The sequence below is a fragment of the Alternaria incomplexa genome (assembly GCF_024043165.1).
Source record: "Alternaria incomplexa strain BMP 0042 chromosome Unknown scaffold_1, whole genome shotgun sequence".
Taxonomy (NCBI): Eukaryota; Fungi; Ascomycota; class Dothideomycetes; order Pleosporales; family Pleosporaceae; genus Alternaria; species Alternaria incomplexa.
Window position 1 is genome coordinate 3,396,579 of NW_026249850.1, and position 19,040 is coordinate 3,415,618.

A 19,040-nucleotide genomic window follows, 5' to 3' on the forward strand; every position below is an offset into this window, starting at 1 on the left:
GACGAGACTTCTTTAGTGATGCCTAGCATAATTGCTGGTACTGTGTGCGTGGCAGCAATGGTCTCGATGGAGAGGTCGGCGCCTAGATCAGCTTTGCTTTGGTTGATTAGATTCGATATACACAAGAGCCGGTTCGTCGATAAACGTCTTGGTTTCCGCCATTGCGTGGCCCGCATTGAACGAGGACGCGTAGGCGGCAGTCTTATTGCTGTGATGATCTGGTACTGAGACAGCTACCCAGGGGGCAATGATCGCGGTCGTCGTGAGCATGCTCCCCTTTTCGTCTCTCGGATCGTGCCGGATTGGCTTCATGAAGGTCAGCCGACATCCTTATGTTTCTCACGATGAACAGGAGCCATTTGCTCCATGGTAATACTAATCAGAGCCGCACGTAGTCCTGTACAGCTCATTGGAGCATGCCGTGTAGGCGGTAGTATTACTGAGGTAGATCCTATGTACTGAGTCAAGAACGTGACGACTAAGATCTGGACCGTTGGATTGGAGGCGGCTCCGATGCGATAGGTCCGAATTCTGGTGCCTGAAACGGTGACGAGTCGGCCTGTGGAGCAGCGCACGATGTCCACGACAAAGCACGCTCGAGACGCTAGCCTAGTATTACGCAACCCGTCTTTATTCGAGACTGGAATCCTGTTCTCCAAATCCTGCGCATTCAGTCCATTGCGTAGTGGCAACGGACAATGGGACGACCAGATGACGATAAGGCAAAAGTAATTTCGGTGCCGCATGATGATGAGTGCGGCTTAACGAACCACCGGCTTGTCATTTCTTACTACCGGAGAGCCTCCGTCTCACATGTTCGTGAAGTCCGAATGGAAACAGCCAGAAACCCACCAGGGATGCGTTGCTTGAATAAAGCCGGAAACCAAGGGCCTCGTGTGACGCTTCAGTTTGCAGCAGCAATAAAGAAAGGAAGCTAAGGCTAAGCTTCTATGCACATTCCCGGTGCTTCCACGAACAAAGGAACTTTACCCCAGGTTGCGCAAATCTTCCGGCAGTAGGTCGCACTATGGAAGGTGGTTGTAGATTGCAAGGTTGTGTGGGGATATGAAGATGTGTGGGTGGAATGCTTAGCGACGCGGCCAAATAGATTGCAACTATGGGGTGCAGATGCTTCGAGAAGGAATGGCTTCGGGCCTTCATCTACACGTGCCGTGGGTGAAGTATACGAGCATATTGCACGCAATAATTTGGGGGGGGGTGTGCGTGACTGTGAAGACGACGCGGAGGGAGATGGATGCAGCGCGGCGTAAGGGCGTATTGGGTTTGGCTGACGGCATCTTACGACATGCTACATTGAACTTGTTTCGTGTCGCCACTGAGGTGCAGCGAGTGATACAGGTGGGTCGGTGAGAAGGCTAATATCAGCTTGTGCTACGCCGTGACTGCACGTCGGAGTTGGATGAGGCCGTTTACGCCTGCTTCAGAAGGGGGCAGAAGGCCGTGGAGTAGCGGCGCCGCCCTCTGAGACTGGTACCGACGGCACAGCGACACAGGAACGAAATCCGGGCAGCTGTAAGACGACTGCAACACACTCCCCTGACTTGGGTCGTGAAACGATGGACGGCCCGCGGCTGATGGCTGAGTTCCTAGCGTAGGGGGGCGTGTGTCGGAGTGGGCACAATTAGCTCGGCCCCGATGCGGGCAAGCGTTCAAGGGGTCCAGAAGTGCGCTTGGCAGCTGCCTATTAAAGGGTCCGTAGATGCCACCTGTCCTCAGCGCCGCACAGCCCGGGTCCTAGTGATAATCACCCACTATGCCCACTCAGAGCTCCATCCTACATCGACTTCACCATGGCTCAGTACACCTTCGACTCTAGTCTGTTTTCCCAAACCATCAACAACTCCGCCATGACTTCCACGCCCCTTCCCCCACCATCAGTCGAGGCCATGCCTACTACTATCAAAATGGAGATGATCGAGAACTACGACCACTCACCCTCACCCGCACACCACTCGTCCAACTCGTCGGAAGCATCACAAACACCAGCGCCCGAGAGCAATGGCTCAAAACCCGTCAAGAAGCGCAAGTCGTGGGGGCAGGTGCTCCCCGAGCCCAAGACCAGCCTGCCTCCACGGAAGCGGGCCAAGACCGAGGACGAGAAGGAGCAACGACGCATCGAGCGTGTAAAGCGCAACCGCCTCGCCGCCCACAACTCCCGCGAACGGAAGCGCCAAGAATACGAAGTCCTCCAGACCGAGAAGGACGAGCTCGAGGCCAACATGCAAGCCTACAAACAAAAGATGGCTGAGATGGAGGCCGAGCTGAGATATTTCCGCTCCAAGTACCCCGGCGAAGCACCTCAACCTGTCTTCGACCTCGCTACACCACCACGCGACACCTTCGACACCATCTGCCCCGCGCAGATTCCCACCTCCTTCCCCAGCCCAGAGTCAATGGACTCGATGGACTCACCCCGTGACTCATCGTGCCAACCTGAGACTCCCCCATCAAGCTTTGAGGCTTCTCCCGAATTCGACTCGACACAATATCCTGCCGCGATATTGTGCGACCTGCCGTGTCAGTCGACTTCGGAGGCCTCTCTACGGGCGACCTGGGCCTACCTCTCTCTCTTCAACCTTACGCTCCAGTCGACGAAAAGTCTGTCGTCATGGAGAACTTCTTCGACTTCGACCCGTTCCCAAAGTGCAGTCCAACAACGACTGCCCCAATGGAACCCCCTTTTAGCATGGTCGATTCTTCTTCAGTCGATGCCTTCGGTCCAACATCCTTTGACCACGGTTCTTACTCAAACTCTTACGGCTTTCTTGACGGCTTTGATGCAAAGTTCAACGACTTGCAGAGTGCCTCTGGCGCAACTTCGGTTAGCGACGAGGCCCTCGCAGCGGGACAACTTTAGCACTGACGCCGTCAAGAGATCCACCAAGGGGGCGAAGAAGCAAACCGAGTTGGTGGATGGTGGCTGTGGATCACGAATGATGAGGTCTTCCAGGCCTAGACAATTGGGTCGGCGTAAGGTTCGGTCATTGAGGTTAACAGGGGCACTGGGTTGGGAAAATATGGAGTGTGGCATCACTACCGGGCGTCGGACGGCGTCATGAGCGTGTACACTCTTGTAGCAACAGTTTCGTTTTAGACTTGGTAACCATTCTGGATATCGCTTCCTGGATAGGCTATGGCGGACAAAATTCACCAAGGGCTGGTGCCTTTATCTAGCCAAATACCATGATCTACCACTTCATTACTTCCTCCCATCGTGATATTTCCTCAATGTTGTTGATGCTCTACCCTTTCACATGTGCTTTTTGTTGAGTACCAAAGTTCCCCACTGCCGCTCCACCAGGGCCACCGATTCTCCACGATTCTGCCCCCTTCCAGCTTCCCACGCTAACAATCCCAACCCTCCGCTTCGGACTCCGGCTCAGCTGAGGCGAGACTGACTTCGCATGCAGGCTGACGCCAGCCGCCTCCACTCAAAACTACTTGCCCAGCAGCCACGATGACATGAGAACCAACTTATTTCTAGGTCGCCTAATGACGTGACCGGAGTACGTACACAGGGTCTATTCATAGGCCGTTACGGGACGTCTGGCTTCCGTGGACTCCGTCAATACGAAAGGAAGGAGTCATGTAATCTTCACATGGCTCAGCTCGTCCCGTACATAGACAGACGGACGAACGTGAAATTCGGCCTTTCGCAATTGTGCGTCGGTCTTCGCTTACCATGAGTCTACGGCGTAAGCCATCAACACCATTTTGGCGTCGCAGGGAACATGGCATGGGAGAACAGCATGTACACCGCACGAACATTCACACCGCGTTTTGGCCCCACCAACACAGGAATCTAGAACCACATGCTGTTAAGAAGATCGTCTTTGAGTTATTTGACTTCCATTCGTTACTTTCGTAGCTATCTAGGGGCCCACGCCGCTTGCAAGCATGCAATGCAATGCAACGCAACTACCGATGTTACTCGCAAAAGTCCGTTGTCACTTGTAGATGTTACTCCCTTGCTTTGCTTTACTAGCTAGCTAGCCGGACCCCTTGTTGGCACCGGGGATGTCCTCCCTAGAGGCCGAGCGCATGTCTGTCGCTCTTTGCTCTGGTGGTGATAGCTTATTTGGTGACCTCGTCGACAGGCGCGGGCTTGTTCGAGTCGGTGGCGGGGGCGCCTTGGCCGGTGTGGCCTTTCTTTGGTGCGAGACCGCCGCCGGAGGCGTTCATGCCTTCGATAGCTGCGTCGTGTCAGTGCTTGCATTCTTCGCAGAGTTGTTTTCTTTCTTCGTTGTGGTTTTGGAAAAGAGCTTGGGATGCGGAGAGGGGTAGGTGGGGCAGCCGGGTCGTACCTTCGCCCTTCTCGATTTCAGGCATGGGAGCAACGTTGTTCTTGGTGTGCTCGAGGGTTGACTGGTATCTGTTAGTCTCCAGCCTGAGATGTGCGATGGTAGATGAGGGTACGTACGTCTCCAGAGGCGCCGTGGACAGCGTCCTTGCCGACCTCGATGGGGCCGTTGTCTGAGGATCCGTCTCCGTTGCGAGGCATGATGAAGTATGTGAGTAAGGTTTGGTTGGTGTAGTAGTAGTTGGGCTTGAGCTGAAAGTAAGAGCAGTGGAAGATTTGTGAGTGTGAGTATGAGGGGTAAGAAGTTCTCGTCGCGATCAATTTGTGTCATCGCGATGATGTATTTTGCTGTGATGTCATGGTGGAGAAACGTACCTGCAGAGCGGGTCACAACCACGTACAACACTGCCTCACGATCATCATGAGCTCGAGTTTGTTTAATGAAGACTTCATGAAATTAGGTAATAGAACTCGCAGTGGTGGCTGCATAGGCATGTATCTGCAACGGCTCGTAGAGCATGATTGCATCGTGTTCTTTGAATGAAGCGTATGTAGCCCGGGCAACTCAGGCATCCTTGTGAAACATCAAACCCTAGGAAAACTCTTCGAGAGACTGAAGCTCTGATTACCATTTCTTGGTCGTCTGAGAACCGGTTTCCTGTGATTGATCCCTGCCATGGCTTTCCAGGTGGTCGAAGTACGATGGGTTCTGGAGTTGGGTGAGGCACGGTGCAGCCATGTGACGAAACTGCTACGCTGGAAGCCAGCTGGGAAGTTGCTGGGTGCGGAAGGCATGGCTGCGCAGATCTCAATGTCTGTAGCGGGCGCAACACCTGCTCTACATCAGACGACAGTGGGGCAAGATACGTCTGAGATATGACCGAAGTCATGCTGGAGAGCATCGAAAGTTCTTAACTTGAAACTGTAAGGAGTACCGTAATTATTGATTCTGTGTCAACTGGTAGGCCAAGAACAAGGCGACAGCTGCGAAATATGCTAAACATGCACATGCAACCAGAAGCCTATCTTGCGCTTCTGACCCATCCGACCACACCAACACTATATCCTACTAACCCACCAACCCTTTCACGTTCCCTCTTTGCCTCTTCTTGCCACTTCCTCAATTCGCCCACAAGCTCGGGATCCTTGACCACAATGTCTCCATGTAGTCGCAGGAACACACTCATCCAAGCCTGTACCAGCTCGTAGTCTCGACGTTCTTGTAGTCTCGCAGTCAATGCCTCAATGAAAGTTCGTAGCTCAGTGTAAGGCTCCGTCGTGTCAAGGGTGCGAATTGCGATGTCAGCGGCCGACGGAGGAAGGGAAGAGAGGTGGCTTAGGAGAGGTGTATATTGGCCAGTCTCGGTCGCATGTGCAAGGTGACGGCTGAACACATCAGTAGCCGTGGCGGCGCTAGAACGCGAAGCAAGCGCGGAGCTGGAAATACGAGATTTGGGGTCTTGGTCGAGTGGTGCGAGAGCAGTGTTGTCTGCTCCCTGAATTTGATTCTGACCAAGGGATGGGAGGAAGAAAGGCGCCTTCTCTGGCGCTTTGGGAGCCTCCTTGGGCTTGTTGCGGGCACGGATGACATCGAGATGTAACAGTGTCTGCCAGCGAGATTTCGGGACTAAGCTGAGTGTTGTGATCTTGTCGCTGAGCTGGTCCATGACTGGCACTGTAACTTCGTCCTGATCCTCGTCTTCTGCCTGCTCTTCTGTCGCAGCGTCGACGACGGCGACACCGCCCTCGCCAGATGCTGTCGGCGCATTCACTTCGACGACATCATTTTCTGTTATTTGGCGGGTTGAAACATGAGTGAAGAGTGTTCGGTTTGTCCAAATGTGCACACCAACCTCGCCATCCAGCCCGGTAGCGAGAAACTCGCCCGAAGGTGAGAAGGCCACTGTGTTACACTTTCGGCGAAGTTTCATGGCGTCGATAAGATGGCCCGTCGGTAAGTCCCATACCCTGACTGTGGAGTCAGAGGCTGCAGAAATGATCCATCGGCCGTCGCTCGAAAATGTGTAGTCGAGAGTCTGCAACGCAGCATGGGACTTCGATGCCCATAGCTCTCGAATGAGTTTCTTCGTGGTAATGTCCAATACACGGATTGAGCCATCGTCGCAGCTCAGTGCTATCAGATCACTGTTTCGGTGGTAGCGTAGGCCGTGAATCTTTGTCATGGGGTACCAGTCGATCTCGTGAAGTAATATGCCGGTAGCGAAGTCCCAGAACTAAAAACGAGTTAGTGTTAATCAGCAGTGGGAGAAATAGTTACTTACCTTGACTTTGCCATCATCGGAGCAGCTTATCAGCGTACGGTTCAGACCATCTACGGCAAGACCAGTGATAGCTCCTTTGTGTTTGCCTTCGCCCTTTGCAAACTTCCGTGGCGAATCGTCTGCGATGTCCATAGCCTCCTCGGCTTGTAATTGTCGGAGTTTGTATTGTTTGGCTTCCGCCGGAGTGAGTCGAGCGGGAAACCTGCGACGGAATTGGCCAGACTGCAGGTTGTACATGTCGATGGAGCCACCAGCGGAACCAATCACAGCAAACGTACCGCAGGACGAGATTGCAACACTCTTGACCTCTGTACCGTCGCCTGTCTCGAATGCCCATCTACCAGCCCGTTTGCGCCCCCAGAACCAGGTTCTCGCGATTTTGTCACCAGCGTGTCCTGTGACAATGCTCTCCCATCCAGTCATGTTCACCTCTGTAGCTTTCTTGTCCTGACCCTTGACCTTGGATGAATTGGTCCAGATGCCAGTTACGCCAGGCATGGCGCCCATGCCACCATCGCGGTTGAGAGAACAAGCCATGCAGGTGATGGCTGGCGCTTTCAGGTCTTCCAACTTGATGTGGTGCTTGGAAGTCTCGGCATTTCCGTTCAAGAGCCCCATCTTCTTCGCTTTCTTCTGAAGAGCACCCTGGCTGAGCTCTGTGCTTTGACCATCGCGTCGCAAACTCCAGCCCCACAAGCTTCGATCTTGACTCGAGCTAAGAAGCCATTTGCCGACATCATCGGAGCCGTCTGAGTTGGAAGGGAGGAAGCGAAGAGTCGAAACTGGCGCAGCATGGCCGCCACGAGAATGCAAGATGCGCGGTAGGGGTGAGAAGGGGGTTTCGTCGAAAATCCATGTCTTTAAAGAGTTGTCCAAGCCACTTGACACAATCACAGCTTGCCCAGCGAGGAATTCAATCTTGCTGATGCCGCCACCTACACCTCCACTGACAGCCGGGGGTGGACCATGAGCTCCGCGCAGAGTACCGGTCTTACGACCGCCTTTGTTTAGGTCCCAGAAGGTAATGTCGCCGCTCTGAGTACTGGCTGTCGCCATGACGCCGTCTTCACGACCATCGTCGCCAGCACCTAGTCCGTCGGTCCTGAAGGATATTGATGTCACTGGGTATTTCTGCGAGCCACCTGTGTTCAGGCGCATAATCTCCTTGTCGGCGCGAATGTCGTGGATTGTAATTGGGCCGGACTTGTATGCGATAGCGAGGAGGGACAAAGCGGGCGTCGGCTGTAGGGCGGTCACAGAGCCGAAGTCTGCGGCTGGCGGGAGAAGCGTGTATAGCAGCTTGGCAGTGCTGAGGTTCCAAATCTCGACAGAGCCGTCCTTGCGGCCTACGAATATCTTATTCAGATATGTGGGCATGTTGCAGATGCAGCCCGAGAGGTCACTGGACGATGCGCCGTGGAGGGTCGTGTAATGCTCGCGGGTAGCTGTCCTCCAAACCTCAAGCTTGTACTTGCCGCATCCTACTATCCATTCTCCAAGGACGACCAATTTCCTGATGCGCTGTATGCCGCCGCGTGGTATCTCTAGCTCAGCAATCTTTTTCCCGCGCTGGTATACCCACACGCCACGCTCTTCTTCTTTCCTGTAGCTTGACCAAGCTGCGAAGACGACCTTGTTCCATGCGACTGTCGCAGTAATCTCCTCGGGGGTTTGCGGTCGAGTTATGAAGACGAGATTGAGTCCGCGCTTGAGATCGTACGTTTGGAGAGAGCGGCCGACTGAGGTTGTGATCTGGAAGGTCGTCTTGCCGAGCGGGAGTGCTGTGAAGGGAACGCTTGTAGGCGACACAAGGCCAACTGTCTGTCATGGGGTCAGTTGTGCGCAAGTGCTTGGTCGCGCTGTAGAAGCTTACTCGGAACGGCGCAAATATCTTAGACTGGCGGATCTGCGATGCGACGTTCTTCTCACTTTCGCGCCGTGTTCTCTGGCGCTTGGCCACTGGGCCGCTGCGGGCACTCTGCTGTACCTTGGGGCCTGCCATGTTGGGTGTAGGTTGGGAAAGGACGACCGGAGCGCATGCATCAACTGGCTGGTGTTGCAGCCGCCGACGCGACCAGAACTTTTTCTGCGGAGATGAGATGATCAGATTAGATTAGATTAGATCGCGTGACGGCGCCAAGCGATCGACTCAGGGTCCACCGCCTTGCATAGCAAAAAGAATACCAACAAGCTTCCATGCTGTCTAGTGAGTTATGCTTCAAATTGCAGCTCATAACCACGTCAGCGATAACGCGCTCACAAGACATCGGGATTACCTCAACTATGACCGGCATCGTCTGATCATCTTCCAAAAACATGGGGACGCGGAACGGGGTACCCCCGAAGCCTAGGTACAAGTCAACCTGGGCGGGCGCCGTTCCGATGTGATGTGCAACACGTGGCGCGCGTATAGCCTCGCTGCAGCCCGAAGGTGGACATCTAGAGCTCGAAACGGCACAGCATATGCAAGTCTGTCCATTAAGATCGTGGCATTCGACCATGCTGCCAAGTTGCGCTGAGTGACGTACCGCGTCGTGAAAGTGTTTCGCATTTCCTAATGTATAGAGACTCATCTTCTACTGCGCTCCAAAGAACGAAGACGCTGTGAGGATACTGTCGCCAAACGTCCACTGTCCATTTCCCCCACGGCGCACGGGTGCAAGGCGTACCGAGTAGCATGGAGCAGCCACTATCCCGCACAGCCAGTTCCGAGAGCACACGATCATGGCGACAGCTCTCCAGTGCCAGCGGCGCGTCCGCAGGCGGCCAAAAGGCAAGATCGAGCGAGCCTGAGACGGGCGGGCGCAATGTAGAGCGTCCCAGCGTGTCCGTCCCCTCGCTCGGTGCCGCAGCGATTCGACAGAGCCTGCCCGCACGCCGCCCGTCCAAGGCATCTGATAGCAGCATCTTTGAGTATTTTGGACATGCCTGGTCTGGCTCCGCTCTCGACGACTCGGATGCCACGCCCACGCTAGAGAGCACCCGGGGAAGTCTTGCAAGCGCCCCAGTTAATCCTCTGCTGCTGCCGGATTCCTTCCGACAGCCGCGATCTGACGCGGGCACTGCAGCAACAGAGTCCAAGCGACTATCAATATCCTCATTCGTTTCTGCCATTTCCAACCGCGGATACAGTTGGAGTGGAAAAAGTTCCGTGTCGGGCTCAGAACCAGACGGTACGTACGTCATGGGCCATCACGGCCGCGCCATGAGCTTTTTCACATGCACACTCCAGACATTCCAAGTTGACCCACTGACCCTACCCAGCCAGGATGGACAACCCACACGGCACCACGACGGCCACCTCGTCGCTCTCCGTCACTACCTCGAGCCAGAATGGCAGTCTCGGCACCAAAACCTCGCCCACGCAATTGCTCTTCCCCCAAGACCAGCCCGCCAACAGCCAGACGGCGAGCCCCAACACCGCCCCGGCCCACCCCGCCTCTCCCCACGCCGGGCAGCCCCCTCTGTCGACGCAGCCCCGCCGCTCAAGAAGCCGGACAGCCCAGAGACGCATCAGCGGAAGCACGGCGACCAGCAGCAGTCCGGCAAGCCGGGAGATGAGAGAGAAGAAGCCGACCAAGGGCATAATCGGCGTGTGTGCGCTCGAGTCAAAGGCACGCAGCAAGCCTGCGCGCAACATCTTCGGCAAGCTGGTGGACGAGTTTGAAGTCAAGATCTTTGGCGATAAGATCATCTTGGACGAGGCCGTCGAGAACTGGCCTGTCTGCGATTTCCTCATCTCCTTCTTCTCCGATGGCTTCCCACTGGACAAGGCAATTGCCTACACCAAATTGCGAAAGCCCTTCTGCGTGAACGACCTGCCCATGCAGCAGGTGCTGTGGGATCGCCGTCTGTGTCTTGGTATACTGGATAAGCTCAACGTTCCTACGCCGAAACGTATTGATGTCAGTCGCGACGGTGGACCCAAGCTGCCATCGGCCGAGTTTGCGAAAGCCCTGTACGAAAGAACAGGCCTGAGGCTGGAAGGACCCCAAGACGGCACTGGTGGAGGCTCCCCGGCACCGAAATCCGTTGAACTCATCGACGACAACAACACGATCCGCGTCGACGGCGTTACCCTCACCAAACCATTCGTTGAGAAGCCAGTGAGCGGCGAAGACCATAACATACACATCTACTTCCACAAGAAAGATGGAGGCGGCGGCCGGAGGCTGTTCAGGAAGATCAACAACAAGAGCTCAGAAAAGGATGAAACTCTCGAAGTACCCAGGGGCATCCTTGAACCGACAGGCAGTTACATCTATGAGCAATTTCTTCAGGTAGAAAACTCTGAGGATGTGAAAGCATATACGGTCGGACCAACCTTCTGCCATGCCGAAACAAGAAAGTCACCTGTCGTTGACGGTCTTGTTAAGCGCAATCCTAGCGGCAAGGAAGTCCGCTATGTTACAAAACTCAGCGAGTCCGAGGCTGCAATAGCAGCCAAGATCTCAGAAGGTTTTGGACAACGAGTGTGTGGGTTTGATCTACTGCGCACTGGAGACCAGAGCTATGTTATCGACGTCAACGGGTGGAGCTTCGTTAAAGACAACGGTGACTATTACGATAAGGCGGCCAACATTCTTAAGGAGATGTTTTTGAAGGAAATTGCGCGAAAACAACGCAAGGACGCCGCTCAACACGCGGCTGCAGATGCCCAAGCTGGTACAGATAGTGCTGGCAATTCTATAAAGGGCGCCTCGGGCCATCGCAAGACGCTTGGAAAGCTGTTCAAGAGTCCGAGCATGTCAAGGGTGGGCAATCATGCTCACAACCTCCAACATATGCGGCAGTCCAACACGATGCCTTCGTCACCTGACACGTCACTCAGCTCTACGCCCATCGCATCCTCACCTAGTTTCGAGAAGCCCAACCCCGCCTCAATACTAAGTCCTGCAACAATCACTACTACCTCTACCTCGACTCCAGAAGGGCCAATGTCGGAACCCGAGATTACGCTTCCGCCTGCCTTCGATGACGATGACGACCTGCATCTTGAACAGGAAAGGTCAATGTCGGAAGATCATCTGGAGGTACCTCCTCCGGCAACTGCGGCGCAATGGAAGCTCAAAGGTGTCGTGTCAGTCATTCGCCATGCGGACAGGACCCCGAAACAGAAGTTCAAATATACCTTCCATTCTAAACCATTCGTCGACTTGCTCAAGGGCCACCAGGCTGAAGTATTGCTGATCGGAGAGATAGCGTTGCAGAGCGTGAGTGATGCAGTCAAGGTAGCTCTAGATGAAGGTCTCGAGGATACTAAGAAGCTGCGCGAGCTGCAACTCTATCTGAACAAGAAGGGCGCTTGGCCTGGAACCAAAGTTCAAATCAAGCCCATGTTCCGCAAACGCCGGAAGGAAGAGTTGCTACCGGGAGAGACTCTACCCGAAGAGGTACCGGAAGCTCCAAAGCCAGAGTCAACAACTGCTGAGGGCACTGAAAAGACTGCCGCTGCCGGCGAGGACGAACCAGAGCTACTCAAGAATCGAAGTGATTCCATGTCTGGCGTTACATTGTCTCGCATCACTGCGCAAGATAACAACATGGTCCTTGATAAGCTCCAACTGATTATCAAATGGGGAGGCGAACCGACGCACTCCGCTAGACATCAAACGCAGGACATGGGCGCGAACTTCCGCAACGATCTTTTGCTGATGAACAGGGACGTATTAGATGATGTTCACATCTTCAGCAGTTCAGAGCGACGAGTGACCACCAGCGCACAAATCTTCGGGGCGTCATTCTTGGAGAAGGAGCAGTATCAGTCCGAACACATCTCAGTACGCAAGGACCTTCTAGATGACTCAAACGCGGCAAAGGACGTCATGGACAAAGTCAAGAAGAAGCTCAAGACCTTGCTACGCGCAGGCGACAAAGCTCCGCCTCAGTTCGCATGGCCAAAGGACGTACCAGAGCCATACATTGTCGTTCGGCAGGTTGTGGATTTGATCAAGTTCCATCAGCGTGTCATGAACCACAACTTCAAAAAGATTGAGTCAGAAGCCATTTCTTCACTAGCTGCATTGAACTCTCCACCATCGGAAGGACAAACGACAGGGCAGTCTCAGTACACTAACGTCAATCACATCCAAACACGCTGGTGCTGTAATGAAGGGCCAGAGTTGTTCAAGGAGCGATGGGAGAAGCTGTTCAAGGAATTTGGAGACGCAGACAAAGTCGACCCAAGCAAGATCTCTGAGCTATACGATACTATGAAGTTCGACGCTCTCCATAACCGCGCCTTCCTTGAATGGGTGTTTACTCCCGATGCCAGCTTTGTGGATGAAGACTCGGTTGCAGACGGATCGAAGCAGACCACACCCGACAACAGCTCAGCCAAGTCTATACCCGTCGGTCCGACACCGTCAGATGCCCAGCTTAAGGCCGAGGCAAAGGAGCAGAGCGCGGAGAAGACCCATGACCGCGGTAGCCTCTCCCACCGTATGGGTTTCAGGCGCAAGTCTGAGATTACCGTCAAAGCCCCAGCGCCTCCGTCCTATGTACACGAGTCTTATTTCAAGCTGTACTCGGGTCTGGGTACTGCAGCCTCCAAAGCGCAAACCGATGCGAGATTGGTCAAGCTGCGCGAGATGTATCACTTGTGCAAGGTTCTGTTCGATTACATTGGGCCACAGGAGTACGGTATCGAGAGTGAGGAGAAGCTAGAAATTGGCTTGCTCACATCGTTGCCACTTCTTAAAGAGATCGTTGGAGACCTAGAAGAGCTGCAGGCGTCGGACATGCCCAAGTGTTTCTTCTACTTCACCAAGGAGTCGCATATCTACACACTGCTCAACTGCATCCTGGAGGGCGGTATCAAGACCAAGATCGAACGCAATGCTATCCCAGAGCTCGACTACTTGTCACAGATCAACTTCGAGCTGTACGAATCGGAGAATGCTAGTATTGACGATAAGCCGCATACTTTCAACTACAGCATTCGCATTACTCTATCGCCAGGATGCCACGCCTTTGCTCCGCTCGATGTGTAAGTCAAATGAATCTATGCAATGCAATACGACAATCGCTAACATGGACAGACAACTGGACTCACGCCATATGATCGGTTTTGCACCACGTCGCAGTCTCACTCTCCACCAAGACTGGAAAGAAGTCCTCGAGACTCTTCGGGCAAAATTCCACACGTAAGCGCATACCACCTCCCCCAATTTACGTTGGAAAACCATACTGATGTGTTCTAGTGTCAAACTACCCAAATCCTTCGTCGCCATTGACCTCAGCGAGAAGGTTCCCGAAGCTTTTGAGCGTAGCAGCAGCGTGAAAGGCAAAGAGCACAACATGACCGAGAGCGAAGAGCGCGGTAGATCAGATGAGCGAGACGAAGACGCCTCTCACATTCCTATTGCAGATGCACATGGCAACATTCTCAGCCCAGGAGAAATCGTGAGCCCGGAGCGCTTGGCGCTAAACAAGGAGATCAGCCCCGCCGGCTTGCCGCCGCCGGCGATGGATGCTGAGAAAGAGTAGAGATGAGAGCAGTCATTCGCTTTCAAATTGGGTGGCTGTTTAAGCATTTCGCATTCGTTGCATGGACTGGTGTTAGTGGGTGGCGTGTGGAGTCTGTACAGTATGTGGCTTCTACAGCAGTTTTGACCGCATCGCTAGCATTTTACCATATCAATCTACATACTGATGAATGGACTCTGATTCCCGCTCAGCCCCGTTCGGCGCTCGTAATCATCTTCGAGAATATCAAGCTCCATACCGCCATCTGTCTTGCCTGGAGCGCGTCCTTGTACATGGCTGGATACTGCCACTTGGGAACACTCCAGAAAAAGAACGCGAAAACCCATACCCGTCCGATGAACGCGCCCAACCAACTCTCTTTGACTGACTTCAGTTCTCTCTGACAACCAAATGCAGGCAGGAAGTGCTGCAAGAAAATTGTCTCCATCAAACAGGCAATGAAGTTGACCATGAACCACCAAACGTCCGTCCATCCATCACGACCTGTCTGCCAGCTCACAAGACCATGAGATACCCCAGAAAGGCCAAACACGATAAAAGCAACAAACACTTTACACTCGTAGGAGTCGGAACGGAAGTTGAGCTGGCGAGCAAGAGCTCTTCCGATACATGTATACGGCTGAAGAGCAATCTTATGCCAGAACCTAGACCAGAACGTTCTCAACGAGGTAATAGAATTAGGATTACCAAATAGAGGGGGCCAATCCCAAGGACGATCCAGGCCGATGCTGACGAAAAAACTGGCGAGGATGGCGTTGGTTCCGTCTAGGTACACCACGCTTTGCCAGACCCAGATGACCGAAACGTAGGCCCGGATCAAGAAGTCTCGTGTGGTGACGTCGTGCCAGCGTCGGAGTAAGATTTGCTTCTCTTCAGAGACGTCCTCGGGGTATATCTCGCCGAAGACTGCGGCGACGAGAGTGGGTAGGATTTCGAAGTTGATGTAGTAGTAGATCGGCAGTTTTACTAGTCGTAAGAACAGGAAGACTGAAATAGGTTGACTAGACTTGTCTGTATCGCTGGTAGTGTTGGAGTCCGGACTAACACTGATGAGTTGCGGATTACCCCACAAGCGATACGTTGCTTGCCACTGGTATCGGAACCGAGCAAAACGGCTGAGAGGCGGTGATGTAGCAGGTGGGCGCGGAAGGGGCCATTTTCGTATGTAAAGTAGACAGAACACGTGAGGAACGTTCAGCACCATGGCTTGCGTCCAGAGACTGGTCAGCCCGGGTATCCATATGAAGTGTGTGGAGGATGTGATGGAGAGGGAGGCGAAGAGGAGGAAGAAGGGTAGGAAGTAGTATCGATGGGTCTGACTGTGACAATGTAGCGCGAGGTGGAATATGAGGATTGAGGTGGCTAGGTAAATGATTGGGATGAGGAGGTGGAGAAGCATGATGGTATGGTGTGAATGAAGGTAGTGGAGGAAGGAGCGAAGTCGTTTGGGGCTTTGCCTCTTCTTATCGATAGAATACCCTCGCAAGCTGACGCGAATGATGTCAGCATGTCTCAAGAGGCCACACAGATGGGAACAATCATATCCACGGGTAAGCCTGGTCACTGGATCTGGCCATGCAAGCGGAGGTTCATGCATTGAAGGTGTAATTCGCCTGAACCTCTTCTTTATTGCAACCCCCACTTCATCCCTAGTAGGTCTTATAGCTTTATTGCGGTTCAAGTGTCAAAAGGAGCTGACATCACATCATGGTCAATTAGAGCTTCTTGGCCAAGATTCTTTTTCTACTTCAGTGCATGTACGTACAACCAAACGAGTGTGTGATCAACCGAAAAGAAAGCTACAACCGTTCAACCAAGACCACTTCCAATAAGAGCTTGAGAGTGAGATCTGGGCGTCAATTCTAGGTAGGCCTGGCATCAAGCGCATCCTGGATAGCCTGAACGTCCTCGTTGGAAAGACCAGTGAAGGAGATGGAGTCAGTTCCCTGGGGTACAGGGTTTCCAGCGTTGAACTTGCCAGTAATGACAGTGGCCAAAGTCATGCACGCAGGGGGAATGCCGCTGACGAGAATGACTGGAAGACACGACGTTAGTGCACAGACAAGTTGCAGTAGTAGAGCGAATCGGACTTACCACCAGGACCGGTTCCCTCGAAAGTCACGTCAGCTCCCTTGAGCTGATCGGCGCAGTCTTGCCACGCGGTTCCAGTGCCGAATTCCTCATCCTGGCGCTTGGAGACGTAGCTGTGAAGTCCAGCCCAGTTGTCGCGGGCGTGGATGACCTGGGTGCCATCGCGGGCCCTCTTGCCGTTAATCGCAGTCACGACGGTGCCGGCGACAGTGCCAGCTGCGGAAACAGCTGCACTCTACATCATGTCAGTGTTGTTCACATTCGTGGTTGCGAATGGATGCACTTACGGCAGCGCCAATGCCTGCAGCGGTAGCAGCGGGAATGGCGGCGAGGAAGGGCGCAGGGCAGTGCTGAGCCAGTGCCAAAAGGGCAATGGGAGCAATGAGGCTTTTGGCGTTGGAAAACATGTTGATGATGTTGGGTTGAAGAGTTTTTTGCTGGACTTGTTGCCTTGAATGATGAGGAAATGTGCGTGCTGGAAACACAGTTGTACGGTGGACCAGGCAGACTTTATACCTGGGCTGTCTTCCTGAATGTGATGCTTCCAAGAGCTTGCCTTCAAGCTATCCGTCAGTTTTCGATCGAGAAGCTTACTTGCATGTAAGACAGGTGCTTCGTTTATTGCAGCAACTGGGGGCTGTTCAGTCAAAATGCTCCGTCGATGAGGTGATTCAGTTATTGTGGCCTATCAAGGATGAGACGGATGAACTTTTTGAGACCATCCACCCGTATCCATGACTTTGAGAGATGATCGTGGGACGCCCAAGGCTAGGTTCGTGCAGGCATAAAGTAAAACATTCCCGAGATGCCTTACCGGTGAGGTATCATCCAGACGGCCATCGAATTGCGTGATTTGGTTGTGTCTTACCATCCTTGATAGATTTGGCGTGATACAATCGTATTATAGCCGTGAAATAAGGGTTATAAGGTGATGGTGGCAGTAGAGAGGTACGACGGAACTACATATATTTACCAAGGCAAGTCTCAACAAGCTACACGGGGTTTGAAACGTTTGCATGTTTTGAGCGTATCACTGTGTCTTGCTTGAATTCCCATCAGTTGATCAGTGTCGATGCCTAGGTACGTTCAAGTGGCATCTCGATGCTCGGTTGACAAGCGTCTCATACGTCCAATCGGTGTTGCCGCGAAGCATGTCATCTCATTAGAATGGTATAAACGACGGTCGTTCAGGTAAAGGATCTGTCTTACATGAGTACAGTTCGGCAAATTCCTTGGGTTAGGACCGCACAAAGGTAACCCCCTACAAGGTCTATGGTCGTGTATCATCTTACGTTGGAGGTGCCTGATGCGCCCCACCCCATCACTAAATAGGTCATCAAATTCGTCCATAGCATCTACATGCGTATACGAGACACACAGACTTGTGCAAAAGATCATGGCTAAGACTGAACTAGTACGCTGACATTCGGGGTTGCGGAGAAAACAGATACCGAGAAGTGAAGCCGGAGGTGAGCAGCTGTTGAACTAGCGGGCAAACATGACAGCAACTACGAGCAACAGTATAAGATATTTTGCCTCAACGACCTTTTGAAGTGCAATGGAAACCCATCCAAGGTACGGTACGTATCCTACGACTAGGCCCATGATCTCGTCTCTCGTTACAAAGGTTCGCCCATCAGGATACATGGAAATGTCATCGACTTCATTATTGTCACCCTTAGTGACTATGGACTGCCTATGTTACGTTAGCCGCGATGTCGCTACACCGAAGCTGTGAGAGCAGTCTTACCCTGGTGAGGAATTATCATCATCTCCACCAATGTCAGAGACTTTGATCGCCCGATGAACCATTGGCAGAGCTCTGCCAGCAAACCATACGACTGGTATTTCGCCAGCTTGGATGTGGTTGCTCCGATTGGAGAGGAAGAGCAAATCCCCTCTATGGAAAGCGGGTGCCATCGACTCCGAGATGACACATGCCATTGGCATTGAAGAGGCGGTAAGACCCGAAAGCCCTTTCCACATCATCAAAGGTGTGCTCAAAGTGGTCAAGATGGGTAAGAGGCGCAGCATATAGCAGCGTAATCGTCCGCTTTGGGATTGCTTGGCCGTTCGTCGAGAAGATGCTGGCATCTCCGTCGTCCGATGCAAGCTGTCGATGAGAAAACGAGTTGGCGATCACTTGCTCGAGAATGTGCGTATCAGGATGGAGCTGGAGTTGCATACCAGAATGAAGCGGTAGCAAGGACATGATGTACGAAAGGCCCAGAGTTATTGTATTCGCTCATTCCCGAAAAGCGATGAGCACGATGAATCAGGCCATAGTCTGAGGTGAAATCGCTGACTCATCTCCGCTTCCGGTACCCGCAGGTGGTATGGGTATGGCATAGCTAGAGAATACCATCATCGTAACGGAGAAAACTAGAACAAGGATTGGATTCGGAATCCCGATTTGGGCGAGACACCGGTGCACTGGTATTCTCCGTCTTCAGAAAAGATCTGCGCTGAAGCACAAATAGGAAATCGTCTGGGTAAATGCAGCTGGCAGCCGGTCAGCGTGACATGGCTTGCAGCAACATGAAAATTATAATCACCGAGACATTACCCTTGCGCTATCCTTGATACCAGACGCATGCCGCGAGCTCAAGTTGTCTGCGGAGAAGGCTACAAGAGGTGTATGTGGATGATTCTGCCCTGGCGGCTGATGCCGAGACCACGTGCTGATGGACAAGCGGTCCAGGCAGCGGTTAAACCCGATCACGATGCTTCGAGGGGTTTCTTGTGTAAGGGATGACATTGCAGATCGCGTATAGCGAGTCACATTGTCTTAGCCAAGAGTTGCTGAGTTGCGCAGTTAGTTCTTATGGCGCATACGAGTTCCGACCTGCATTCTTCTC

General features: G+C 53.1%; 5 protein-coding genes across 5 annotated transcripts; 2 read left to right on the forward strand and 3 right to left on the reverse strand.

Annotated features, from left to right (window-relative positions):
- Positions 1-1,811: 1,811 nt before the first annotated feature.
- Positions 1,812-2,878, forward strand: J4E90_001209 (uncharacterized protein; the record flags this gene model as incomplete). Its single annotated transcript, XM_051430799.1, has 2 exons — positions 1,812-2,538; positions 2,610-2,878. The coding sequence occupies 2 exons, from the start codon at positions 1,812-1,814 to the stop codon at positions 2,876-2,878; spliced, it is 996 nt and encodes a 331-aa protein (XP_051296286.1).
- Positions 2,879-4,095: 1,217 nt separating this feature from the next.
- On the reverse strand, positions 4,096-4,522 carry J4E90_001210 (uncharacterized protein; the record flags this gene model as incomplete). Its single annotated transcript, XM_051430800.1, has 3 exons — positions 4,096-4,214; positions 4,326-4,386; positions 4,442-4,522. 3 exons carry the CDS (start codon positions 4,520-4,522, stop codon positions 4,096-4,098), a joined length of 261 nt encoding a protein of 86 aa, XP_051296287.1.
- Positions 4,523-5,343: 821 nt separating this feature from the next.
- Positions 5,344-8,605, reverse strand: J4E90_001211 (uncharacterized protein; the record flags this gene model as incomplete). Its single annotated transcript, XM_051430801.1, has 3 exons — positions 5,344-6,555; positions 6,604-8,424; positions 8,477-8,605. The coding sequence occupies 3 exons, from the start codon at positions 8,603-8,605 to the stop codon at positions 5,344-5,346; spliced, it is 3,162 nt and encodes a 1,053-aa protein (XP_051296288.1).
- A 675-nt stretch (positions 8,606-9,280) lies between these two features.
- J4E90_001212 (uncharacterized protein) lies at positions 9,281-14,091 on the forward strand (the record flags this gene model as incomplete). The annotated part of the gene is made up of 4 exons (XM_051430802.1): positions 9,281-9,776; positions 9,868-13,591; positions 13,644-13,748; positions 13,806-14,091. 4 exons carry the CDS (start codon positions 9,281-9,283, stop codon positions 14,089-14,091), a joined length of 4,611 nt encoding a protein of 1,536 aa, XP_051296289.1.
- Positions 14,092-16,141: 2,050 nt separating this feature from the next.
- Positions 16,142-16,589, reverse strand: J4E90_001213 (uncharacterized protein; the record flags this gene model as incomplete). Its single annotated transcript, XM_051430803.1, has 2 exons — positions 16,142-16,417; positions 16,470-16,589. The coding sequence occupies 2 exons, from the start codon at positions 16,587-16,589 to the stop codon at positions 16,142-16,144; spliced, it is 396 nt and encodes a 131-aa protein (XP_051296290.1).
- Positions 16,590-19,040: the final 2,451 nt, after the last annotated feature.